The sequence below is a fragment of the Colletotrichum siamense genome (assembly GCF_013390195.1).
Source record: "Colletotrichum siamense strain Cg363 chromosome Unknown KSG_Cg363_contig08, whole genome shotgun sequence".
NCBI classification, from domain to species: domain Eukaryota; kingdom Fungi; phylum Ascomycota; class Sordariomycetes; order Glomerellales; family Glomerellaceae; genus Colletotrichum; species Colletotrichum siamense.
In genome coordinates this window covers 1,638,524-1,664,863 of record NW_023501021.1, presented here as the reverse complement: position 1 = coordinate 1,664,863, position 26,340 = coordinate 1,638,524, and the positions used below count along the sequence as shown (strand labels likewise).

The 26,340-nt window shown below is 49.3% G+C and overlaps 9 protein-coding genes across 9 annotated transcripts; 4 read left to right on the top strand and 5 right to left on the bottom strand.

Annotated features, from left to right (window-relative positions):
* Positions 1–245: 245 nt before the first annotated feature.
* Positions 246–2,951, bottom strand: CGCS363_v012057 (uncharacterized protein; the record flags this gene model as incomplete). Its single annotated transcript, XM_036643906.1, has 9 exons — positions 246–697; positions 757–786; positions 1,022–1,064; positions 1,115–1,160; positions 1,249–1,284; positions 1,343–1,523; positions 1,576–1,759; positions 1,815–2,186; positions 2,232–2,951. The coding sequence occupies 9 exons, from the start codon at positions 2,949–2,951 to the stop codon at positions 246–248; spliced, it is 2,064 nt and encodes a 687-aa protein (XP_036490768.1).
* A 2,726-nt stretch (positions 2,952–5,677) lies between these two features.
* On the top strand, positions 5,678–6,113 carry CGCS363_v012056 (uncharacterized protein; the record flags this gene model as incomplete). The annotated part of the gene is made up of 3 exons (XM_036643905.1): positions 5,678–5,715; positions 5,768–5,903; positions 5,991–6,113. 3 exons carry the CDS (start codon positions 5,678–5,680, stop codon positions 6,111–6,113), a joined length of 297 nt encoding a protein of 98 aa, XP_036490767.1.
* Positions 6,114–6,418: 305 nt separating this feature from the next.
* prnB-0 (Proline-specific permease) lies at positions 6,419–8,230 on the bottom strand (the record flags this gene model as incomplete). Its single annotated transcript, XM_036643904.1, has 2 exons — positions 6,419–7,667; positions 7,728–8,230. The coding sequence occupies 2 exons, from the start codon at positions 8,228–8,230 to the stop codon at positions 6,419–6,421; spliced, it is 1,752 nt and encodes a 583-aa protein (XP_036490770.1).
* An 811-nt stretch (positions 8,231–9,041) lies between these two features.
* CGCS363_v012054 (uncharacterized protein) lies at positions 9,042–10,688 on the top strand (the record flags this gene model as incomplete). The annotated part of the gene is made up of 3 exons (XM_036643903.1): positions 9,042–9,533; positions 9,644–9,712; positions 9,774–10,688. 3 exons carry the CDS (start codon positions 9,042–9,044, stop codon positions 10,686–10,688), a joined length of 1,476 nt encoding a protein of 491 aa, XP_036490769.1.
* A 60-nt stretch (positions 10,689–10,748) lies between these two features.
* BEA4-0 (Beauvericin cluster-specific repressor BEA4) lies at positions 10,749–12,017 on the bottom strand (the record flags this gene model as incomplete). The annotated part of the gene is made up of 1 exon (XM_036643902.1): positions 10,749–12,017. The coding sequence occupies one exon, from the start codon at positions 12,015–12,017 to the stop codon at positions 10,749–10,751; it is 1,269 nt and encodes a 422-aa protein (XP_036490764.1).
* A 3,879-nt stretch (positions 12,018–15,896) lies between these two features.
* CGCS363_v012052 (uncharacterized protein) lies at positions 15,897–16,615 on the top strand (the record flags this gene model as incomplete). The annotated part of the gene is made up of 3 exons (XM_036643901.1): positions 15,897–16,067; positions 16,139–16,315; positions 16,379–16,615. 3 exons carry the CDS (start codon positions 15,897–15,899, stop codon positions 16,613–16,615), a joined length of 585 nt encoding a protein of 194 aa, XP_036490763.1.
* A 54-nt stretch (positions 16,616–16,669) lies between these two features.
* CGCS363_v012051 (uncharacterized protein) lies at positions 16,670–17,920 on the bottom strand (the record flags this gene model as incomplete). The annotated part of the gene is made up of 2 exons (XM_036643900.1): positions 16,670–17,469; positions 17,512–17,920. The coding sequence occupies 2 exons, from the start codon at positions 17,918–17,920 to the stop codon at positions 16,670–16,672; spliced, it is 1,209 nt and encodes a 402-aa protein (XP_036490766.1).
* Positions 17,921–17,962: 42 nt separating this feature from the next.
* On the bottom strand, positions 17,963–21,520 carry CGCS363_v012050 (putative 30S ribosomal protein S17-like protein; the record flags this gene model as incomplete). Its single annotated transcript, XM_036643899.1, has 1 exon — positions 17,963–21,520. The coding sequence occupies one exon, from the start codon at positions 21,518–21,520 to the stop codon at positions 17,963–17,965; it is 3,558 nt and encodes a 1,185-aa protein (XP_036490765.1).
* A 910-nt stretch (positions 21,521–22,430) lies between these two features.
* CGCS363_v012049 (uncharacterized protein) lies at positions 22,431–23,372 on the top strand (the record flags this gene model as incomplete). The annotated part of the gene is made up of 1 exon (XM_036643898.1): positions 22,431–23,372. The coding sequence occupies one exon, from the start codon at positions 22,431–22,433 to the stop codon at positions 23,370–23,372; it is 942 nt and encodes a 313-aa protein (XP_036491312.1).
* Positions 23,373–26,340: the final 2,968 nt, after the last annotated feature.

Sequence of the window (26,340 nt, the reverse complement as noted above, 5' to 3'; positions counted from 1 at the left end):
CGTCAATTCATTTAAGGAGCTTAATTTGCTCAATACCTCACTTGAGCGATGTCAAACGTCTCAAATTCCTAGTTCAATAAGAATAAGAGTGGCTTGTCTCGAGCTCGAAGTAAGTATGAAATGCCCGAGGTTGGCAAGAAAGGAGGTCCAATAACAGTGTAGGAGAGTCGTCACTAGCTATATCATGTTTGAGATGGAAGAAGACTGCGCAGTGGTATTCCATAAAGTCTCATTGGGCCTTCCATTTACCGCTCCCTCCTACCCCTCCTAATATCGTCCGCCGTATATCCTTGGCTCAACTCCTTCATGTATTCATCAAACTTGCTGGCCTCGCCAATCACACAAGCTATATGCTCATATCCAAGACGCATCTTGCGATATACAGCTAATTGTCGTGCCGTGGAGATGACGTTTCGAATCTGTCGACCGTTCAGATTCGCCGTCGCAAGCTCTGGGAGATGCTGACGAATTTCCTCCGAGTTGATACCAACGTCCTGCTGAAAACTGCCGTTACGCTTGGAATTACCTGAAGAAGTGATTCTATGCCTGTCCAGCGTCTCAATACGGTCGATAAAGTTGGTCCAAATCTGAAGGCGTTGCTGCTCGTTCAGATTCTTATACCTGAGATTGAGCTGAATACGAGATTTGAATGCTTCATCAAAAGTCCCAACCCGGTTACTTGTTAAGATCAGAATTCCTAGAGGGCGTGTAAGAAACCAGCGACTAAAATGAAATGGTATGCTGTGAGCTCCTTACCGTCGTAATATTCTAGCACCCGAAGAAACACTGGGAATAGTGATTAGCCAAATGCCGCACATATCTAATTCCACATGGCCTGTCCTACCACCTCCCACTAGCGGACAAAGCATGTCTGAAAGTGGACCTACCTGATACGAGAGCATTTCTTTCAAGATTCTTTAAAGTACGCTCCTCCAAAAAGACATCTGCTTCGTCCAAAAGAACCACTATGAAGACAGGCTCATGAATAGATGAAACGGCAGTACAGCTGGGCAGGCCTTACCGCAACCCCAAATCTTGCCGAGCAGCAGGACAGTGTCCAAGTACTGAATTACGTCAACAACGTAATCAATATGTCTCTGGCACTCATACTCACTTTCTCAACCTCTTCCGCCTTAGTCCCAATGTCCCCACATGTAACTCTGTACAACGGTTTTTTTGGCAATTTCAGCAACACTTCTCATATCAGTTTCATAGTTCATTTCTAACAGACTCAAGGATTTCAAATACCTTTCAGCTGTCAAGGTTTTCCCTGTGCCAGGACCACTTTTTGTAACGGTTAGTGGGTAGGACGTAGAAAGATAGGTAGCCAAGACAGTCGCACCCATGGAGCAAGATGAAAAGACCATTGCCCTTTCCGCGAATAAGATCCGTGTTCTCTTCGGCCCTTAGCTGAGTGGTAACCACTGCCTTAACCAACTCTTTGGTCTCCGTATCTATAACCAAGTGCTCGAAGGCTTGATCATTCCATTCGACGTCATTGATGAATTCCACATCCAAACTGACTAGTAGTAATCAGTAAGCATGGTAAATCGTACATTTTCAAGTCGAACTTACCCCATTCCTTCTTTTGCATATTGAATCCCGGTATTCTTGTGGGAAGGCACATGAAGAAGGCATTGTCGTCATGGTCAAAATCGCCGTGCGTAATCTCGTATCCAGTGTGGTCATCACTAATTGGCTCTTCACTAGGGTGCATTTGACTGTATGTGCGGTAGTCTACCATGAACCGTGAATCGGGCTGCAGTACTTGAGTTAGCAGCAATCAGGAATACGTCATTGAGGCAATACTCTACCGAAGCTTTCAAGCTGTCATCCGAGAATCGAGAAGAGGACACATAATTGCGATGCCGACACTTCCAGAACATTCTTCCACGTTCCTCCAACGCTTGGACAGTTTCTGAGGTGGCATACTCTATCGGGTAAACGGACATAAGGTCGGAAACCGCGAAGGAACCATCTACGTCACATTCTGGAAGCTTGTCGATTATAATCTTTTGCTGAACTTGGTGGAAAGTGCCCCTGAACTCCCAGGTGCTGACAGGGATAACTGCTTTGAATCCTTGCGCAGAACTGGGCAAGATCTCAAGCCAATGGGTCGCAATAACTCCTCTGAGTTGGTGCTGATTTGAGCCCTCCATCTTGGAAATCAAGACTTTGTTTGGTACCTAGTGAAGTAAGCATGTGAGGCTCGGGGGTACGTGTCGACATACGAAAAGATATTGGATGTACTCAGCAGTGATCCTACCACTGCCCAGCAATGATTCTACCATGCCCCAATCTTTCGCCAAACGACCATGTATATACTGCTGAAATACAGCTAGATGCTGTTTTTCTGACTGGGGGAGAGTTTCAGTAAACTCTTCAATGTCGTGTCGACGATGAAACCACCAGAGATACGGATAAGCAATCTTGTCATCAAATTGTCTGTTGAATTTGGGATGTGGGATGCCGACCAAGACACGTTCTGCTACCTCTCTCAGCCTATCTGAGAGCTCCTCAGAGATGAGACTGATGTGTTCGGCCTTCAGAAAGCTTGAAGGATCGGAGTCGAGAAGACTCGTCACACGTCCGTGATAGTTGAAGTCTTTGGGAGGCGGAACTCCGCAACATTCGAAGCGGCGGTAGACAATGAACGTGGTCTCCTTGTTCCTCTCCAGGTGTAACTCTAGATGAGGAACGGCGTGACTCCCTCTCAGGTGAGCATTGAATGGGCCGCTCTCTACCACCCAGGGCTCGTCAAGGTAGAGATTCTCTGTTCTGGCATGGTGGCAATAGATTTTGTAGATGATTTCGCATTTTGGCGGACCTTGTTGTTGTAGAACCCTGTATTTCAGCCTCTCCGAGTCCCTCAGTGAATCTGAAGCGGATTCCATCGCCTCCAAAAGTTCATCATCGGGGGTATGTGGCGATACATCTAGGAGACGACACATCTCGCGGCGCCAATCAATCGTGGTATGGGGACGATATCTGGGCTGCTGCTCCGATGCTTCTGAATCTGCTGTCTCAGTCAGTCGGCTTCATTTGTTCAGACCCAAAAAGATCACAATCACCTGAGGCTCGGCCATCGGCTCTCCTTTCGCCACTAGACGGCGAGGAAAACCGCGATGGCCCTGGGTGAGTGGACGCTCGCTGAGCCTGACCTTGAGCTGTATGACTTCGCTTCTCATGATACGACGATTCATGACGATTCGATGGGCGCGAAACCCGAGGTCTCTTTCGAGATCTGTCTATGCCCGCCATATTGAACGATGGATTGTAGACGACACGATGTCAACAGATTGTGCGCGGATGTGCAGCCTGATGGTTCCGTTTTTGCGGAAACTGCTGATGTGTTGGTGTTACTGGATGGAACTGCAGCCCGAGCCTACTTGTCATGGTGGCCCCCCATAGGACAACTTGCCGAGACCCGCCATTGTGCCGCATGACTGCAGCAGTGCCTTGCCATCGAGATGCGGACCAATAATATCGCCAGATTGCGGCAGAATGTTATTCGCCGACGCTGCACAAGAGTGACACATTCGTTTCATGAACGGCAGTACTGTCAGTCTCAGCAGCATTCAGTAAGTTAACCTTATGCCGGCAGGTGCAGGTTTGGATATGACCCTCTTCCTAAGTGTTGTACGAGGTTGACCATCCGGACGGACAATTGCAGTTAGCTGCACAACACACTAATTATGACGATTCACCAAGGTATTTGGTATTAATTTTGGTTTCGTTAGGCCTGTTACTGTCCTCACTGCCTTCCCCAGCGTTGGCTGCATCGTCTTTCAAGCTAAACAATCATAACCTAGGTAATCTACCAGGTAAGCAAAGCTCCATCACACACATACAGCACCATGGTATCTACATTTGGTATCTTGCGTTCGATTCTCGGGTTATGAGCCTACGGAAATTCAAAGCAAAACAAACACCTGTGGACTTATGCATGACGAGTCTTTATTCAGTCTAACACAACCTATGAATGGCTTGAGTGTTCGTGGACAATGCTCAGCATCAAGAACATGATGTTTTGTTTCTTCCTTTCTGGCCTCACTGCCCTGCTTCGGGCCAGGCTGATTGACTATGGCTTCAGCTCGCACCGTATACAGCTAATTCCCTCGCAAAGATACTGTGAATCTAGCTTTCGGGTCCCCCTAGAACGGCTCGCAGTCTTTGCAAGGGCCCTGGAAGTTGGCAACGGCTCCAAGGCAGGCAAGGTCAGCCACCGGGTCTGGGATATGTCAGCTTCTAGTCCAACAACGGAGAAATGACGGCCTACTCAGAAACAGTTCGTCCACAGCAGCTGCGCAAGTTGGAATAACAGCAGCGAAAGCTCCGATGCAAGCTAGGGAGAAGCTTTGGTGAGTATCACTGTCAAAGTTTTCGGAAGCCAGAACTTACACCAGACATCACAGCCTCTGGCTTCGTGGCCTCGAAGTTTGGTGATGGCGTTGTTGCAGGCACCAAGATCGTTGGAAGTCTCGCACTGGTACTGCCTCTGTCTCTTGGAAAGACTGGCATCAGCGTTTCCCTCGGAAGGTGCGGCGGCCACCAAGGGCATGGCGATGGCCAGGAGAGCCACGGCGTTGAAGTTGATCTGCATGATGGCGAAAGAAAGGAGGTTTGAGATGAAGTTTTCAATTCAGTGAGACCACAATGTTTTGATGCAAGAAAATAGGTTGATCATCATGGAAACTTCCGGAGTATTAATAGTTGTCAATGTCGGAGCAAAGACTTGACCTCAGGAAGCGGGCTCTTCGGATGAAAACGCACAATCTGATTTGGATCACAAAACTCGGCATCTTGGCATAATTCCAGAATGAGGCTGATTAGCTCGTGTTCAGCCGACTGATCGCCAATCACAGCCTGGCATTTGTGCCCGAGAAGGAAGAATGGGTTGGAACGATGTCTGATCAGGCTGAGATGGTCTCTGAACTAGACCGATTTGGATGCCACGGTTGATAAAACAAAACTCTCTTAAATTCCCACCGCTCTAAGCTTGCTTTGCAAACTTTCCGCAGTATCCGTTTCGGGTTCACTTGGTAGGCATTACACCGCTTCTTAACCGACTCTGGCTTTGTCGTTCGATCTGATTGTTGATCGGCGCTCTTGGCGACGTCTCCGTATTTCATTATTGTCATTCCAAGGGACGTGTTGAACGTGGTGGGATGCCGTGAAGGGAAACTAGCACAACTATAATTAATTAAGACTGCACGGGCCTTACCCGACATACTCCAACCAATCAGGCTTTCTGTCTCTCTTGTGAGAAATCTAGAAACTTTCGAAAGTCTTCAAGTTGCCTTCTGTTAGATCCAACGCCGCCAATGCACGATTGGGTCCGTCGGTGAGACTTGATAGTTGCCGTCGATGACTTGGCGCCAAGGGACGTCTCGGGCTTTCTCTCCAGATACTACTTTCACTCGGAATTCTCGGAGGCGAGATGTGAGTTTTCCGAGTCATGATTTCCCGGCCAAAGCTTCGAGTAACGCATGTCGAGATGACTGAACAGCCTGAGGATGGCGTGAAGTAGAAACATCTGCGGAATTATCCATGTTTGAGGTGCATATAAAAGGATTACCTCTCACCAACTTCGTAACCAAATCTTGTCAACCAGCCCAAGCCGCCAACTCATTCTCTATCCCTTATTACTTCTCTCCATCCCATCTTCAACTCTAAAATGAAGTTCAACATTGTCGGTCTCGTTGCCGCGGCATGGTGGGAATGCACCCCGCAATAGAGAATAAAAAATATGCTGACCAATTCCAAGGATGCCGCTCGCTGCATGCCAGTTTTCTTGCCACTGCCAGATCGCCAATAACGGAAATGCCGTCATTGCTGCTATTCGACTTTGCGATGAGGTCGGCGGAACAATCTGCTACAACTCTGCCGGAAATTACAATGTTGTAAGTTTCATCCTGGCAATGCGCAGACTTTGTCACCTCGCCTTTCCATGAAAAAAGGCGTCAGTGCTAAGAAATCTCTTTGAACAGTGCAAGACTAGTGCCGCGTGGACCGATGAGCAGTGCAAGAACACGTTCCAGGGTATTGACCAGCCGAATGAGAGATTCAGGGCTGTTTGCACCGCGTACAACGGCGGAGGATGCCCTGCGTAGTTTGTTGTGCCGCGTAATAGTTGGTCTACGGACTTGGAAACCACGCCTTGCCACTAGGTCGTTGCATGAAAGCAATAAATCTTGAATTGGCAATACATTTCTATGCTTGAAGGCTCATTAACATGCCCGGTCCGTTGCTGTTATTCTGGAATGTGCACATATGGTGCTTGCAGATTGGAATGATGCCACAAAACAGCGTTGAATCTTCCGATAGATAACCACATAGAACCTAGACGCTGTTTGTGATACGTGGCAAAGATCTGTAGCTATTCCAATAATACCCATGCTTTGTCTTCCAAAACTTCCTAGTAATCTCCCCAAACCTTGTCCCATGTTCTCAGGATTACATTCTTCTTCACAAGCTCTTCGTTTCGATGCTCCTCCTGCAGATCTTCTTCCCAGAGGCGGCACTCATGATCAACTGCTTGCTTTCGTCCGTCGGCGTAAATGTCCACAGATCCGGGATCAACAAAGCTTGTGCGCTTGTATATCTTCCAAAACACGAACATGCCAACAAACCAACCAAGACCAAAATAGCTTGTAATGAACCCTTTTGTAGACCACGGGGAGAATATGTCGAACCCAATGAACAAAGAGATAATCGAACCCAGGATCATGCACAAATAGGGAGTCCAGGAAGCACCGGGTGCAATGTAGGGGAAGATGACTGTCTCCGTCTGCGTGACCGATTCCGCGCTGTTGTCTCTGTCAAGTAATGAGGCCAGCCAACTCTTCTTGCTCGTGCTGATTTGGCGAATTCCTTGGGCTTTCAAAGCTCGGCGCCAACCAAGAAAGACCCAGGACATGCAGGTGAAATTGACGACCAGTGAGACGGTTGTCAACTCCAAGAACCAAGAGAATACCTCACTTGCTTCGTTCGACGCAACCAAAAATGACAGAAGAGAGATGAGAGTGACTGCTGTCACACAGACCCATGGTACTCCGCTCTTGGTGCATCTCAGAAAGATCTTGGGTGCTTGTCCATCCTGAGCAAGAGAGTAGAGGGTGCGGCTGGATGAGTAGAGAAAAGCGTTTCCGCAGGACCAACCCGAAAGTAAGATGAGAAAGTTGATGAGTCCTGGCAGAAACCCTGAGATGCCATGGCTGAGGAGTCCCAAAACCCATGGCGACGCAGCGGCTCCAGCATCGCCGGAATCGATCGCGCCCAGGAGGCGTTCATCGCGCGAATTGCATATTATGCCAACCGCGAGAATACCAAATATGTAGAAGAACAGGATGCGGTTGATGATCATCTTGGAGACTCGTGGAATGGTCTTTCGCGGGTTCTGAATTTCTCCAGCTGCGAGAGAGATGGTGTCTGGGCCACCGATTGTGAAAGCAGCGTAGCGCACTGAGATGCAGACGCTGAGGAAAACGCCAGTGGCTCCATCTGCATAGTAAGAGTGTACGAAGTTTCCATTAGACCAGTTTCGAAAGCCATAGGCATCGTGCTTCGGATTCCCGCCCACCATAGTAATGAACGTCGCCATCATAAGGCCGAGAAGCAGGAGGACCTTAGTCGAGCCCATGACAAACTCACTTTCGCCGAACCATCTGTCAGGCTAATTAGCAAATAAAGTTTCTCGTGTCAGAATTTCACCGTTCTTCACTTACTTGACAGCTGCCATGTTCAGGAAGTAGCATACTGCCAGAACCAAGGCAATCCACACTGCTGGGTTGACGTCGACGTTCCAATAACCCATGACTGTGGCGACCGCTGAATATTCCGTGCAAACAAGCATAGCGCCGGCGAAGAAATAGGTCCATCCCATGGCGAAGCCGAGTGCAGGATCCACGAAACGAGCGGCAAGCTCGTAGATTGAGCCTCTGATCGGCAGCCAAGCCACCATCTCAGCAACGTTCAGGGTGGTGGGCCATATGAACCCCACGCCGTAGATGATGTACCCGACAATAAGAGGCAGGGGTCCCGCCTTGGACAGGACGCCGCCCACGCCCACGAAGAGGCCGACGCCAATGCCTCCGGCAATTGTCATGAGCTGAACATGGCGTGGAGAGAGACCCCGTTGTGTTTGGGGAATCGTGGCCTCGGATGTTTGGCCCAAGCGGGTGGATGAGCTGTCATCTGCGATGGCGTCTTTCACTGCCGGTCCTGCCATTCTCGCAGATGGATTTGGCGAGGAGGGTCGCTGGCATACGGTAATCAAAGAGAGAAATTTAAAAGAGCGGCATAAAATCCAAGCGTTTGGGAGGGGCTTTACAAGCGATGCGACTCTTAAGTTTTAGCTAACACCTGTTGCGATGGTGGCAGTGGCCAACTTATGAGAGAATCCAGGCAAGTACCGTTCATTCCCACAGCAAGAATCTGTGATACCGTATATCGGATGAGCCTTCCTATCTCAAGTCGTGACCCATGACAACACCAACCGACCTATGCATAACAACTAAGATAACATATCACCCGATATCATCACAGCACTTTTATCTCGTGTGACCTCTGCTAGAATGCGATAACACAGTAGCAAGACGGAGGGGTCCATTAGCATCTGGAGTGGGGACGCAAATTGGCCAGTTGGAAGTGGGAGCTGACGACCCCTGAAGATTAGATCGTATTCGATTTCCTAGTTGGGATAGCCGATAAACCACGGCTCAGATCGTATTCATCCGCCTCTTATGGAAAGCAACTAGACTTGGCACAAGCTCGGAGTTTGACTGCCGTTGATTTTGAGGATGCTCAGTACGCAATGATTGTGAGAGCGAGTGACGGCTTGGACAAGTTGCCGAGGAGGGGAAATGACACACGCGCGTCGCAAGACAGACAAGTCAGCGTGCAGGCGAACGCCGATGAAATAAATTAAAACATGTGTTGCCAATGTGTTCTGCAGAACTCATAATTACCTGTTTGATTCCGAATACAATTTGATTTTGTTCTTTGCTGTATCGAGAGTCGCCGCTGGGCCAGGCAAAAATATGGCTGATACGAGAACTCGGAAGGCGAAGGACCGGCTCTTGGCTGTCGCCAAAGGCCCCCAACCGTCAGACTCAATGCCGAAAGACTTCATTGAGAGACTGAGGGCGTGCCTTGAGGCTGACCCTCTACTTCCGAGGCCTAATCCATCGATTTCACTCTGGCAAGAACCCCCCCATCCCACCTTGGCAACTGTTCAGTCCCCCAATCTCCCTAGCTACGCCGGCTTTGTTGTCCTAGGCTCAGGGATCACTGGATGCAGCGTCACAAAGAGCCTATTAGAGAACGATATATTAGGCTCCGGTGATAATCCAAGCCAAGTTCTTGTCCTAGAAGCCCGGAATCTTTGCAGCGGTGCTACGGGCCGTAATGGGGGCCAGCTCGTCAGTCCCGTCGGACATACGTTCGCGGGTTTGGTCGAACGCTTTGGCAAAGCGACTGCGATGGAGATGGCTCGATTTAGCCTCATGAATATTGAGCGCGCGATGGACATGGTAAGACATATGGGACCGGAGATCCAGACAGAGAGCGAAATTCGAGATCTGGTCAAAGTTGGGTACCTGAGACCGAGTTCGCGTGGCTTGAATCACTGAGCTCGTTGGAGGAATTCCGCAAAGCGTTTCCAGAGCACAGATATCTTCACAAGGTTTTCGAGCAGGAGGAGTTGGCCAAGGTTTGTCTTCTACACATCAATCGATATTGACGATCACAGACACTGATGAATGTTTTCTCAGGAATGGAATGTCAAGGTTGGATGTGGCACGATCATTCACAAAGCAGGTGCCATATGGCCATATCGATTGATTACTGGAATCTTTCAAAGTCTTCTGGGCCAGTATCCCAATCGCTTGTCTATCGAAACGAACACTCCAGTTACCGCCATCTCCCAGTCTTCCTCTTCTCCAGAAGAGACAGCGAACTCGATCTATCAGTACGAGATTACAACTCCTCGAGGAACTGTGCATGCAAGACAAGTTATTCACTGCACCAACGCCAACGCTTCGCATCTTCTCAAGCCTCTGAGGGGTAAGATGTACCCATACAGAGGCACGATGTCAGTCCAGAAAGCCGGCAAACATCTGGAGAATGTCGGGAACAGCGCCTCCTGGAGCTTGCTGAATAAGTCTACGTTGGATCACAACACAGGATTGTATGATGGTGGCCTGTACTACTTGCAACAGAACGTGTTGACGGGAGACATTTGGGTTGGAGGGGGAAGCTCGAGCATTTTCGGCACACTCTCGTCTGATGACACGTCGGTGCCCGGCCAGGCTATGAAGGATCTGGCGAGGTTCCTTCCTAATTACTTTTTCAAGGGATGGCCCCAGGGAGAGGAACCCGAGATCCGGGGGATGTGGACCGGACTTCAATGTCATACATCGGATGGGTTACCCTTGATCGGAAAGATCCCTGGGTCCGCTTCAGGTCGTAAGAGTAGCACCGCCGAGTGGATTTGCGGAGGATACAATGGATACGGTATGGACAAGGCCTGGCTACCAGGCGAGGCACTTGTGAAGATGATTGCTGGCGAAGGTGTGCCTGAGTGGCTTCCGAAGGCATTTTTGCTCACAGAGACCAGATTTGAGCAGGCCTTGACCCTCGAGAAAGCACTGGATAGATGGGTTTCGTTAGCACGAGAGTCAAATTAGTTGGAAGCGTCAATTTGGGACATGTTAAACCAAATAGCGTGTTGTTTATAAATTGGGTATCTATCCAAAGAGGGTGCTCAGTCTTTTCTCCACGCAAACGTCCAACCAATACACATTCTTCTTCCCCGAATCTAGCGCTGCCCAAGTGTGATATACCAACTCCGAGATGTTCATCACCTTTCGCAAAGGCAGGACATCACGGTACGCTGAAAGCCTTGCTGTAATGAAGTTTCGCGCGGTTGCTATTCTTATTGCGTCATTGCCATGCAATCGAGCTTCCTCGTTATCAGCGTCCATCGAAAGGACTGCTTGAGTGCCAACGCGAAGTTCGCCGGCAACAGCTACGAAGATGAAAGGCTGAACACATCGAGTTCGAGACTCGAACGGAATGTCTCGGAGCAGATCAAGTGTATACATGGCCAAGCTCGTCAGCCATGCGTTTCTCTCTGTTTCTGTTGGCCTCTTGCAGGGTGGTGGAGCGTCGTAGAGGTCAACAGCATTCCATGGGTTATATCTGTCAGACAACAAGTCTGGAAAGACGCGATATAATTGCAGCAGTCCTGAACAGATATAGGCTTCGTCTAACTTGGACAGATGAGTCAGAGTAGTTCGCGGATCTTCCGGATCGACCATTTCGGAAATTTTGGGTCTCTTGTAAGCTAGCAGTCTCCGTTCGACTTGCCGAGCCTGTCGGATATCCTTTCTGAAAGAGTCGAGAAGTTCTTCTGAGATAAACCTGTTTGAAGCTTGTTTCCTCCGGTGGTCATGAATCAGTCTTCCCACGCGGGCTAACAAACTCATCGTATCATCGGATATGCCTGTGAAGGGGTGGGGTAAATTCCCACACGGTTGTGGAGGGCCTATGAAGCCAGGTGAATCAACTGTAGTTGAGCAGGTTTCAATGAAAAATGATAGAAGCAACTCCCAGTACTCGACTGCAGATTTGAAGAAACGGAACGTAGTAGCCGTCTTGGAATCTGGCACCCAGTTTCGGAGTGTGTCTTGCGTGATTGTGAACTTCTCCAATTCCAGGTCTGAAGGGTCATGCCAGCTTGCAGTGTGTCCCAGCAATAATCCAGACATGAGATTGATGTCTTGTTGGTGCCAAACAGAAGATGTATACCCGTTATCGAAGCCTTGAAGAGCAAGATTCCTCTCCCTTACAGCGACACAGCCGAGTTCAGGGAAGCTTTTCATCAAGCAAGCGGCGGCCATACTCTGCATTGTATGGAAGAGTACTTCCGACGATTGCCAAGAGCTCTCCATCAAAATACGCATGTAGTTATGCTTGCTATCCCAAGTACAATAAAGTGGTATCACTTCTTGCATGAAATAGTCTGACAGAGCCGTGGGGAGGGTGGTCAGTCTGCGGGGCCAGCCTAGCGGATTCTGAGAAACGCTGTCTGAGCTTTGGAGAAGATCGTCAGGCTCTGAAAACCGATGGCCACTTGATGGATCTTCATCCGGGACCTCCACAGACATGAAATCTAGACTGCCCGTGTAGTTGAAGTCGGGAAACTCGAATGGAGATAACGACGTCGAGAACTGATGGTCTGAGCTAACCACATCATCTACTGTTTCTTCAAAAGATAGCCATGATCGGTTCTGAGATACAAGAAAGCCATCAGCAGGGTGTAGAACTGATTTCAAGTCTTTCAGGAGTGAAAGACTCGGATCAGCATGGTTATCACCATTCCTCTTGCTATCACTGGCTCCAACGGGAGGCAAAACAGCGGATGGCTCGGCAGGCGGGAGGCTCGAAGTATTTTTGGGTCTTTTATTGCTGCCATTAATTCCTTCCGGGCTTCTTGGCGGAGCTGATCTTTTCGCATGAAGTTGGTTGGCTGGGGCCCATCGCACGTTCAACGGGTATCCAGGACAATTCGAGCCATATTCCTCGCAGCGGACGCAACCAGGTTTCCGTTGGTCACATTTGATCTTCTCTAACAATTTAGCTGCATGAAACGTTGAGCTGTATTTATATGCTTACCCGTCTAGTTTTGCACAGTGTGCATCCAAATCTGCTCTTCTTGTGGGATATTCTGGTTGTCATTTTCAATTCTTCACGTATGATGCTAATTGCAAGACGGGGGAAGGAGATACCGGAAGTGAGATAACAGACGGGCAGATTCACCCGGGACGGCTTATCATATCCGTGTTGGAGGCGTCGATGCTACATCCCTACCTCATTTGGCCAACCACCGTTAGTCAGCCGGGAACCCTAGAAGAGCTACGTTGGTTGATAGCCAAGAATCTATAGATGACAAGTGACAAGCCTGCTTGGAATTGGTATTCTTTGAGCAAGATAAGTTATAACCATTCATTTTATTGAAGTCAAAACCCGCTGAAAAAGTGGACGTGTTAACCCGTTCAAATGATCTTGTCTCAGGGCAGTTTCCAAAGTCATTGCATTATTCTGAATAGGGGTCAGTGATCTCAACCCGGTTCGCATTTCATGCTCAGAAAGAAGTTCCTAGGTTCGCCTTAGCATCAGTGCTCTTCATGGGGGCGAATGTTACTTCAATCATGCACTTTAATCCATAATGTGACAGATGCATGCTGACATCTTGGTGGCCTGATGCAATGATGCCCGATACGGTGGGGCATGTGGCCGCATGTTGTTGGCCAGCAACCCCTCGTAGGATCTCTCCCTCCCGAAAAGAATTCTCTCATCTGTGTCTATGCTTGTCATTCTGTACAAGACAATGATCTGAAAACACTTCTGTCATCTGCATTTGAGAACGACATACGACTCAATCATGCCAGAGGCGGCCTCGAATGGCGGCCACAAGCGGGCGCTACTCATCGGCTGTCCCGTTGCGGGACTCAAGGCCCCCGCCCGGGACTTGGAAACTATGAGAACAGTACTCGAAGTTTACGGATTTTCCTGCGAGACGGTACAAAACGCGACTAGAGCTGACATTCTCAACCACTTGGAGGATATCATCGAGGCCACGAACGCAAGCGATGCTGTCGTGGTCTACTTCTCAGGCCATGGAGGCCTTGTAGAGCAGACAGGCGAGATCAACGCGAAGCGCCCAGTCCAGTTTCTCATCCCGTATGACTTTTCAGAAACCACCGAAGGTGACTTCAGAGGAATTACAGACGTGGAGTTGTCACAATATCTGCGCCGAATCACCGACAAGACCGAAAACGTCACGCTGATACTGGACTGTTGTCATGCAGCCCGCATGGCCCGACTCAAGGCCACCGTCAAAAAGATCGACCCGCAAGTCTATGCTGTAGTTTTCTCACACATTCAAAAGATGCTGCGAGATGGCACGCTCAACGGAGGCGGTCATCATGAAAGAAATCCCCGACTTCTCACCATTGCAGCGTCAGCGCAGACTGAGAGCACTTACGAACAGGTCTTCGGCGAGGAGCAGCGAAGTGTGCTCGCCGAAGCTCTTGAGCGTGTGATGCTCCGACGGGATGCGTCTGGTAATCCGTCAATAGTTGCTGGCGCAGCGTCATGCGCAGCGTTCGAGACCGCATCAAAGCCACCTGTCCTCAGCAATTTCCGCAAATTGAAGGAGACGACACGCGGTTCACCTTCAGCCTTGACAAAGCGAGTCTTAATGCCGCACTTCCGTTCTCATACACTCTGAAGGATGGTCCTGTCTTGGAGGGTGGGAGGCTTCACGGTGTTGTGGCGGGAGATACTTATGCCGTCTTGCCGGGTCTTGACGAGCGGTTTGACTTGCGTCGCCAGATTACTGAGATCACCGTTGATGCTGTTGGGCCTGTGAAGTCGCGGGTCATCAAAGACAGCGACCTCATCAGTCGCGTTGAGAAACATGCTGGATCAGACATGAGAGCTTTCCCAAGAAAGAAGATTGGTAGATTGCCCGTCGCAGTTCAGCTTGGGGAGGCCTCAGAGCAATTAAATGGCCGCATCGATGGATCGCCTTTTCTCTGCAAAGCTGAAGACAACGACCCGTCCCCATTCGCCACAGTCGCGCGCGGCGATTCCGAAGTCGAGCTCTGGAGTCAGGAGACTGGCGAATCCTCTCTCCTGGGTCGCTGGCAGGTGACAGGGGAACGTGTTGATGCCCGATGTGTCTCCGAGATTATTGACAGACTGGAGTCCATGGCGCGGTCGAGGCACCTTCTCTCGCTTGCTCGGCAAGTCGAGCCGATTGCACTGTCGCAACAAGTCGGTGTGCAGGTCGGCCGAGTCAGATGTGGCCAACCGGACACCAGCGGCCAAGAAGGAGGCCTCGTGATCACCGAAGGGGACAGGATATTCATCAAACTTCGCAACAATGGCCGATCAACAGTGCTTGTCACGATTTTCGAAATTTGCGCTGGATCTGTTATGATGCTGACTTCTGCAACACCAAGTGGCCGAGAACTTCGTCCCAATGAAGAATACATCTTCGGCGAGTTGGACATGATATTCGGAACCCTTGAAGGGTCTGAGGTTGATTGGCCCGCGAGCGTGCCAAAGAAATGCCCCAGGCTTTTCGAGAACATTGTTGTTGTGGTAACACCTAGTCGACTCGACATGGATCTTCGGTGCCTTGAGACGGGCCCTGGTGCGGCCAAGGGTGCAGACAGGGGTGCTCGAGAACTTGATGCGCCAAGTCTCAGTGAGTTCATCGATACTGTCGGCTCGAATCCTACCAGAGATGTCAAAACTCAACAGACTTATGTCGAATTTGGCATGCGTGTAGTCTCTTTTGAGCTGAACCACAACTAGACCAGCCACTTTTCAAGAATTACACCGCTTGCATGGGCCATCTCTTAAAGCAGGAGTAGTAGTCGTACCTCTGAATTCACAAGCACTTCTTGGTTCGATGATTGGAGTCATGGCTTTGTGTAGTACTGCACCAAGGGCGATGATAGGTCTCGTCTCCTCCAGGTTCCGATCCTTCCATCAGCTCATGTCGACCCGCTTCATATTCCACACCAATTGAGACGCCGCTCGGGATTCCATTACATGAGTCCACTTATCCAGTGCGGTCGCCGCAACGGCGACCTGCATGTAGTTTTGTTACGTGGCAAAGTGCTCCGCCTCTGTCTGCTAGGTTTCGCCGCCCTTTTGGCCCGCTGGCCTTCGCCACCGTTCAACACTGCTTAATGAGACATTCCTAGATGATCGAAAATCTTTTGTCATCGTACAAGAAATCCCCCACGCTTCCAAAAGTCGCCCGAATTTCCACTTCGTACTTCGTTCTAGTGTCGAGTCGTCTTGGAGTCTTCAACATGGAAATACTGAAAGCTGCACCCGTACCACAGGAAAACGTTTTTCTCCACACAACGGATCTACCCGTCGACGGCTGCGATCTTCCCGGCCCCGAAAACCAAGTTTCACAAGAAGAAGCTTGGTGGGGGGGTGACATCCCGGCTTCCGTCCCAGGGGGCCCGGTTCCCAAGGTGAGAGAACACACCATCTTCTTCCGGGTTATGCGTCATGCGAACTGGCGAACCGCTGACAAGGCATCCAGGGGTCCTTCGGAGCCTTGTTAAGGAAACTGAAAGGAGTGCCGGCTTGCGTGTGGGTTGTGAACCAACATGATGAGGAGATCACTGTCGTCGTGTCCAAGCATCGTCCTTGCCGGATGCTCACGGGTTTTGAGGTCAATCTGTCAACAACAGGGGGAGGAATTGGTTTGAGCCAAACAGTACGTTGCCCAACTTCTGTCTCACCTTCTCTTCAGTATTGATATTGATAATTGGGCCAATAGACATACGTCGGCCCCGCTACGAAGAAGACTCTCCAACCCGAATCGAAAACCAAGTCGGAATCTAAAGCTACGTTTCCTCTGTGGACGAGCAAAGACGGCTTCGCTGTGATCACCGTATTCATAGGCGAGGAAAAAAGTTTGCATATTGAGAACGATCGAATACTGGCTGGCGCTACGGCATATGTTGGACATGGGCCGGATTTAAGGATTGAACCGTATGGGCAGGCGTCAAATTAGAAAAAGGGCTTTTGTATTTATATTTTGGACACATGATAGCAACTTCGCTTTTTTTCAAGGACCAAAGTGAACGTAAGGAACCCACCATGACCTCATGACTTCAGGCCTCCTCCTTCTTATATCCCTTGTGAGACCATTTCCGTCTAATTTGAAAGGTGCCTCCATTCCCACTTCCTCCTCGAGTTGAGTTACCGTCTCTTGCTCCACATTTGACCGGCTTATTTTTGACCTGTTGCGCATTTGATGGCTATGAACCCAGTCGTCGCGAAGATGCCGGATCGTGTGATGGAGACTTTGGCAAACGGAATCATCAGTCATGCCCTTTTCCCACAATCCCTCGTAAGTCATCTTCGCCGTATTCACACATAAGCTATCTTCAACTTCCCACAGTGTCCCAATTACATGTCGAAAGCCAGCAAGCTGAAAGGCGCCGGCCAAGTGAATGCTTTCGTCAACTGATTTATAATTAAGGATCTGGCTCGTCCCACATGCCGATAAGTATGCCAGAAATGGAGAAGTTTCCCTCAGATTTATCTCCAAAAGAATGCCAGCTGTCAGAGATTGATCCTCCCAGTCTTCCAGTAGTAAGCGGCTCTGCAGAGGGTCGAAGGAGTGCGTGTGGCCGTGTCCAGCAAAGTGGAACACCTTGCAACCACTATTTAACGCGGCAAGTACATCTTTGTATCTTCCAGCCGCGTGAGTGCAGTCGATTCCCCTGGACTTGCAGCCCAACTTGACAGCATCAATTTCGCTCGCAGCATACTGCAGCGTCTTCATGCCCGGCGTCTTCGTCATGGAAACGAGAAGGAATTCTGAGGTAGAGGTGCCGTCGCCTTCCTCGCGTATTGCGCCCCCTGTGTCGTTCTGGATCACAGATCTGTAGGTCATTGGCTTTCTAGCATGGAGAATGGCATGAACGGATGTACTGTAAGACGATATCACCCTGTCAAGGGCTGTCCGTTCTTGACCACCAAAGTGGTCACCAGCAGCATGCAGAGGAAAGCCAACCAGCGGGCCGGTCGGAATCCACCAAACATGCGGCCAAGCTTTTGCCGTGTTCGGTGTGTCCGTAAAACTCAGATACTCGAGAACAGGTCCAACAATGATATTCCATAGCCAGATCAGGATGTAAGGATCCCTGACTTCAAGAGCCTTTGACTCGATGATTTTGTAGGTGACGTCGCTCAATGGTAAAGTTCGTACGTGATCTTCTTGGACAATGATAGCATCGCACCTGAACCGACTAACATTGACAACAATAACAGGGCCTCTCGAACCTGCTCGGAGCATCTGGTCCTCAGACATGGTGCCGAGAAACACTTCAAAACCGGGCTGTTGCTGTATTTTTTACAGCAGATTTTCCATTCGAGCAGTGGCAAGGTGGCGGATGTCGGCCTCGATGGACGACTTGTCGGAATTACCATGGCTCGCATTAGATGAATCCATGAGATTACGGAGTTGGTCGAAAGCCTGGGCCAACTTTGGATGCGAGCGGTGTAGCTCCGATATGTCTGCGCGGATCTTCTGCAGCGAATCGGCGATGATGCCTCGGCCAGTCTCAAGCAGTTTGAGGGCCTCGGTCGGGCCTTCGCCAGTCTCTATGGCAATTGCAGCAGCATCTGAAGCTAGTCCGACAGCCTGAGTAAGCAGATACTGTTTATCTGCTGGACGCAACGAGAGCGGTGCTGACACCGGGACCAGTGAAATGGTTTGCTTCGCTATGTTGAAGGCTAGCTGTGTATCGTTCAAGACATCTGGAGTTAACAGGAACTGTCGGCCAGCATCGATACGCAAGCTGATCGGGGCTTGCTTATGGCCCAGAGTCGACACAAAGTTTGCCCTTGCATCTCGCAAATCATCTGGTTCTCCGACTTTGGAGTATCTGTCCCAAAGCAAGCGCCCAAGATTGAATGTTGCTGCAGCTCGGTCAGGATGATCATCGGGGCAGGTATTCACCGCTTTGTTGGCAGCGCTGATACCCAACTCAAGGTCATCCAAATATTGCATTTCAAAATGTCGATATTTGAGACCGTAGAACTTTCCCTGGTTGTTCAGAAACTTGACTCGGTCGGGGCGGCCTTCAGGTGTGACCTGCACAGCTTCGTTGATCTGACTGATTGCCATGTTGAGATCTTCAATCAGTCCACTTTTCGGGTGGCTTTCTCCAGAGTATCGATCGATCAATCTGTTTCCAATGGTGCTCAAGATTGGTCCTCGGTTGGGGTTATCCCGTGGAACAAGTGCCGCCAAAGCCGCTTGAGACACATCGATAGCTCGGTCAAGATCGGCCGTTTCCCCCTTCCGCTCAAATCTATCACTTAGAGCGTTTCCAAGGTTGTTCAGATAATCTGCCCTGTCTGGATGAGTAGAAGGAACCGTTTCGACTGCCTCGTCGTGGAACTTGATAGCCTCTTCGAGATCAATCAGCGCCCCAGAATGAGAGTACCTGTCAGAAAGCCGGTTTCCGAGGTTGTTCAAATACTCCGCACATCTCACAAAGTGGTCCTGTTTACCGACTAGCACGGCCTTCCTCGCGAATGCGATGGAGTCGTCCAAATATGAGAGTACATGTGAACGGGCATATTTGTTGCCCAGTAGACTTGCCAGCGCATTAAGACGAGTGCCTTGAGCTGGGTGTCCTTCAGGCGTAGATTGGACGCTTTCTCTGGCGAGTCCGATGGCTTCTTCCAAGTCCGCTTTCTCCCCTGTTCGCTGATATCTATCGCCAAGCCGGATTGATAGATTGAACAGCTGGTCGATGCGTTCCGGAGTCTTCGTGCCCGTAGAAGTGGCTTCTGTTGCTTTCCTTGCTAGTTCAACAGACCTGTCGAGGTCTTTCATCTCACCAGTTCTCAGGTATCTGTCTCTCAGACGAAGTCCCAAGTTGTTCATCCTGATTGATAGCCGAGGGCCGTGTTGTGTAGTAGCCTCCAGTGCCTCCTGCGCAAGTTGAGTGGCCTCCGTCAAATCACATTCATCGCCGGTATGAGTAAACCTGTCACCTATGCGGTTGCTTAGATTGATGAGAAAGTAACCGCGGTCTGGGTGATCCGATGGTGCAATCTTCATGGTTTCTCTGGCAGACCTGATGGCTTTGTCGAGATCCTCCCTCTGTCCATTTTCATAGTATTGTCGTCCGAGGTTCATGCTAAGACCGTTCAGGTAGTCTGGGCGCATCGGGTGTTTCTCTTGAGTTGCCTTGACAGCGTTTTGGCTCATCAGAATTGCTTCATTCAGGTCCGATGCTGCACGCATCCCGATGGCAGAGTAGTGCTCGCCTAGTCGGAGGCCCAAGTTATGGCAGCGTGCTGCCCAATGTGGGCTAGATTCCGAGGTTTCAGCAAGAGCTTCTCGCGCGAATTGAATACATCCGTGTAGATCATCGGTAGTCCTGGTGTAGAAATACTTGTGGTCAAGATGATGACTGAGAGTATCCAGGAGTTCTGGACGCTGTTCATGGCCTTTCGGTGTAATTTTCACAGCCTCCTTTGCCGCAAGAATAACAGTTTCCAGGTCAGACATTGCTCCGGTGCGCGAGTACTTCTTATCAAGAAGGTTGTGAAGGACAATGATGCGGGAAATCTTGTCGTCGATGCGGATGTGTGGCCCCGAGAATGCGTCTTGAGCTTCTCTAGCAAATCCAATGGCTTCATCTAATCCACCTGCGTCCAGAGTCTGAGAGTATCGCTTTCCGAGTAAAGCTCCAAGATTGCTCAATACACTTAGTCGCTCTGGTACGTCTCGGGGAATGATCTCAAGGGCCTTCCTTGCCGCATGTATGGCCAAGTCCAGGTCATCCAGCGAATTTGAGAACAGAAACTTCTCGCCAAAACGAAAGGTAAGGTTCCTCAGAAACGTAGCCTGGTCGAGACTGTCGTTTGAGGTTACCTCGAGACCTTTCATGGCGATCTTAATTGCCTCATTTAGATACTCCCTTTTGAGAGTGCTTTTGTACCGGTCTTCTAGCAGGCTCCCAAGGAGATTAAGACGGTTGGGCAAGTCCAGGCTTCCGTGCGGAGTCAAAGATAATACCTCCTGGGTTATTCGTGTTGCCTCATTTATGTCGTCCTCGGAAGCTGTCAGCGAGTATCTAGCTCCGAGACGTACAGCAAGGTTGAACCGACGATCAAGTCCGCTAGGATGGTCCGGAGGCAAAGTTGCGCTAAATGCATCAATGGCATCTCTCGCCAAGTTAATAGCCTCTTCCAAGTCTTTGCACCTGCCTGTGTACATGTATCTGGAGTATAGAACGTGCCCAAGGTTGTTCAGCCTGTTCGATCTCTCGCGGTGGTCGGCGGGTGTAACTTCAACCGCCTCTCTGGCGTAGCATATCCCATCTTCCAAGTCTTTGGACTCGCCAGTATGCCGAAATCTTGCTGTCACGAGAAAAGCCAGGTCACTCCGCCATCCAGCGCGTGTAGCCTCACTGTGTATGACCGGTGAAGCCTCTACAGCCTGTTCCGCGGACTGGATCGCTTCCTGTAAGTCTGATAACCGGCCCAAGCGCTTGTATTTGGTATGAATCCGATGCGAGAGCTCACTCAGTCGGCTGGCCTTGTATATGTCCTCTTCTGGCGTTGAATCCGCAGCTTTCTGGGCAGCCTCGATGCTTTTGTCCAGATCCATGATTTCGTGAGTTTCGTGATACTTTTCTAGCCAGAGGGAGTGCAAAGTGGCGAGGAAATCTGCCTGGTTCGTGATCAGGCCCTTCTCCGCCGTGATCTTTACCACAGTTTCAGAGACCTCAATAGCTTCCTCAAGATACTGCATGGACTTCGTTTGGCTCCATGCCCAGTCGAGCAGACCTCCAAACTCTGCCAGATTCCTCCATCGATCCTCGTCGTCTTCAGGCACTCCCTCCAGCGCCTGCCTTGCGCGATCCACAACGTCGTCAATACTCTCCATCGGAAAGAGACTTTTGGGACGTAAAGCACTTGGTACTGTGATACCAGACGAATCGTTGATGATTTAGCTTCAATAGTGCCGACAGAATTCAGGCGTGAAATATTGCGTGATGTGACACGGGAGCCTTGCGGCTCACTTGCTTATCCACCCCATATTTCCCTCAATCGCCCGCAGAGCCATTCTTTCCAACGAAAGCGCCAGCCAATCTCCATGCAATTCGCGGGAATGCTTCGGAGCAAGTGACAAACCTATGTACCCAATCACAGTGCTTGAAACACTCCTGCATGTGCATCCTCAGAACCTGGCCTAATTTGTTCGACCGGCAAGCCTGTTCTATCTTGTGCGTTGGTCCTACGTATATGTGGAAGACCGTGAGAAAGGGGCTTCAAGGCTATGAGAGACGGTAGAGTGGACGATACAAACGCTCATTAGGACGGGGACGGGTGCCACAAGTTCCACATGCGACGTATTGCACCTGCACTGGCGGATCGTATCAGATTCGCACGCATGCCTGAGGAAATAATCGGCTAGGACTATTCAAAATCAAATGTAAAGATATCTTTTTGGTGAAACAAAGACCACTTCTGTTGGATTACCAAAGTCCGCGTCTTACATCTCCAACTCCGCCTTCCCGGCGGGATAAATCTAGCGGAGCGCCGCTTGCATTTGTAATCGTCATTCAGACTATTGAATAGTCATTTTCCGCCATAACGTTATGCGACCAGCTTTTAGAGCTGGAGCCATCATAAATTTCATGATTTAGGTCGATATCGACAGAACCTTTTCAGATCCTGGTGAGGATAAAACCAGGCACACTGCATGACTTGATTGACGCGATCAACCCGCCCAAAAGAACGTACGCCAGTCGCACACTAGCCACACTCTTCCTTCTACTGAATTGATTCAAAACATGGAACCAACAATTCTTGTCGTTGGCGCCACCGGTAACACTGGCCGCGGTGTCGTCGAGACTCTGTCAGAACTTCTCAAACCCAGCACCACCTTCTCTAACCACAGAATCCTTGCTCTCACTCGATCGCTCAGCGGAACTGTTGCGCAGAAGTTCGCTCAGCTGCCGAAGGTCGAAGTACTTGAAAAGAACTGGGTGGATATCACCGCGGATTGGCTGCGCCAGCACAACGTTGTGAGGGCCTTCATAGCCGCCCACAACGAGCCCAACCAATTCTCCGAAGAGTCAACCTTCCACGTCGCTGCTCTCAACGCTGGTGTCGAATACGTGGTGCGAATCTCGACGACTGCGGCCAATGTGCGGCCGGACTGCCCTGCGTACTACCCGAGAACTCATTGGGCGATTGAGTCCATGCTTAGCTCGCCGGAGTTTCAACGACTTCGATGGACCTCGCTGCAGCCCAACATCATCTCGCCCCTCTACCTTTACCCCGCGGCGGAGCTGGTCAAGTCGGTTCGCAAGACGGGGAAGCAACATCCGCTGAAATTGATTGCTTCCGAGGATGCTGCGGTCGGGATCATTGACCCCTTCGAAGTTGGGTGTCTGGCGGCTCACCTCCTGATTGCCGAGGATGTGAAGCCGCACGACAGGGCCAAATACGTTCTGAACGGGCCTGAAGACGTCACCGGGCGTCAGATTGTCGAGATGGTTGAGCAGTCACTTGACACAAAGGTCGAGAATGTTCAATTCAAAGACGATTCCTTTGTTGAAGACATGGCGGCTCAAGCTCAGGGGTCGAAGAGCGTCATTCGGTCAATCAGGTACGCTTTGGAGACGGCTTGGGAAGGAAAATGCAGCACCTCCACAACAAGCCGAGAAATATTCGACATCTTTACTCCGAAGGTTACGCCGGCCGAGTCTTTCCAGAGACTGCTGGAGTAAGAGGATTGATTGCCGCCATAGCAACTTTGTTGTCTTCTCGGGTCTTCAACAGAATTGGAGTTTTACTGCTCTCTTTCTTGCAGACTGTAACATGATTACTTTACTTAAGGCCAAATGTAGGCTGTGCTGGAGACTAGAGGAGTTGGAGAAAAGTTGACCAGGAAGCAACGTAGAACCAACTTGCGATAGATAGTCGGGCTTGCGAAGTTGTCGAGGTAATATGTAGGACTCTTTTGTAACAGAAAATCAAAAGATGATTACTTGCATTGGCATTTACCCTTCTTGACTAGCCAAGTCCTCAACGAACATTTCACCGCCTCCTGGTTCTCACACAGTTGGGTGAGCTGTTGAAAGCAATTGCTGCGATAAAACGGTTGAATTTAAGATTCAGCCCCTGCATGCTTAACTTTCTTTTTCTTCTTGATTAAGGGGTGTGACTTCCATCCACCCACTCATGAACCAACGACTGCTTGTTTTGCTGAGCTAGTCGTCTTGGCGGCCCCAAAGCTGAAATCCAAAAGCCGTCATCTTCTCGGTTGAATTGGACCGAGGCAGTGCGGGTCACGACCAAGGTCCCTTTGGCCAGCGGCAAGCATTTAACGGAATATCCGGGATATGACCGACCCGAGGGAGTGTCTGCCTTGAGGAATTTACGAAAGTCCAAATTCATGAATTACCCCTGAATCGATCGTTCGCTTAAATTCTGGAGATCGATATCATCACCTCTTTGTCCTCATTGTTTGCTGCGGGACACCCCTGCACATGCATCCTGCGGCGGATTCGCTTACCAGGACTTTATCAACTTGTTTCTTGCTTCTTCCTTCTAGGCAGAGAAAGCTAGCAAAGATGCGTGTGGAGCCCTCAGCCGACACCTTCAATCTGACCAAAGTTCGCACTTTCTGCCTCCCAACCGACGATTTAAGCGTTCTCGTGGCGATGACGAGACTGCTCGTGATTGGACAACATACGGTGATTTGCGAGAACCGATGACTGTGGAGGTGCCGCGCCAGTCCCGAGTGGCGGCCAGCGGGCGTTCAATATCGGGATGGGAATATGCTATATAAGTCGAAACCTCGTCCTCATGCCAGTCGTTCAATCTCGTAGGACCAGTTCATCAGCGTCTACCCATCTTTTCAACTTTGAAATTTGTCAAAAATGCGGTCTCTTTTCATTGCTACTTTCGCTACTTTGGCCGCTGCGCAGAGCACTCCGTGGCCCTCCTTCGGCAACTGGACCGAAACCGCTGGTGGCTACGACTTCACCTTGTCTGGTCCCGCGAAGCTCGGCACCAAGGCCATGTTCGAGCTGGACAGATGCCACTACGTCTGGAACCTGCTCAACGAGCGCACAAACTGCGACGAAAGGGCCCCGAGTGATGCCACCGAGTGCATGGACCAGCTCTTCCAACGCAAGACCGAAATCGGCGACCAAGGATTCCTCGATATGTTTGAGAGGGAGATCATCGAAGCCAGGCAGTTCTGGTACGAGGTGAACGACAAGTCTGAGCTGGACAAGCCAGAGACCTGGAAGGCCGTCGAAGCGCGCGCAGTCGTATCCTTGCCCAACATCACTGCCTGGGCTTTCTCCGCGTGGTCGTCGTCACCCAGAGCCGACGCGGCTAACAACAGGGAGAACGCGGAGCACTACTTCAAGCACTCGGACTTCACCACCGGCAGCGGTGTCTCGCGCATTCTCGAGGGATGGGGCGGCACGATCACCAACTTTACGATTCCCAACTACAGCGCTGCGCTGTGTGCGGAGAGGGCCATGGTCCGGCCGCTGCCGGAGTTTTTGATCAAGGCGTGTGGCGACAAGAACCTGGTTGACGGCAAGGATACCAACTTTGGCGTGCTCAATATCGCGGCGCGCGATGTTGATGGTGCCTCGTTTGGACAGCCCGGGAAGAGGGGCATCGACATCTACGCGTCCATTTGGTATGGCGGTGCAATCTCTGAGGAGCACCTCGAGGCCGAGCGGCAGCATGTGATCATTGAGATTGTCAACATGAGTCTGAAGGCGCAACAGGATATCGAGACTGGCACGTTCAAGGTTCCTGCGCCTCCGACATTGTAAGATATTAGACTGCACGAAATTTGATGTTGGCGTCGGGGGATGTCGACTTTTCAGTTTGCGAGTCGAACTTCATCCAGCGCCTCCACAAAGGTAAGTAAATTAACAACGCAAATAACCTAACTAAGTAAAGTGAAGCTATCGCTACTACTTAATTAATTAATTCGATATCCCTTAATTAAATTAAAATATTTAATATTTTATATTATTTATAGATTAACTAATAAGAAGCTATAGATTAGCCCTTACTTTAGTTTTCTAAGTATAATTAGTTACTAAAATATAATATTATTAATAACTTATTAATTATTATATATAATAATAAAGATATTTAGATAGCTTTTATAATACTAGTTAATACCTAATTAATATAAAACTTTCTAAAGGAGTAGAAGTTATTATAGTAGTTTAAATAATATAAATAATATTATAATTAGACGTTATTTCTAAAAGTTATTTATTACTTTAGCTTATATATATTATTTATACTCTTTATTATCTTTTTTATTTTTAGAGTTAAGATATTAACTACTACTACTACTTCTTTATTAACTAATAATATATATATATTATTAACTACTATATACTTATATATCTCTATAGATTATAATTACTTTATTTATTATTATTCCTCTAAATCTTATAATTAATAACTTACTAACTATTATTATTAGTAGTAAATAATATATACTTAAAGTATAGCTCTTATATAAGAGAAAGTAGGGTTAATCTAGCTAAATTTAAGATTATAGTAACTTCTTTATTAAGGTTATTTAAAGATATATAATAAGGTTTTACTAAAGTTACTAATAATATAACGCTAAAAGCTAGCTAAAAGTTTTTAGCGTTACTATTATATTTACTTTATAAGAGTATTTACTATAATATATTAACTTAA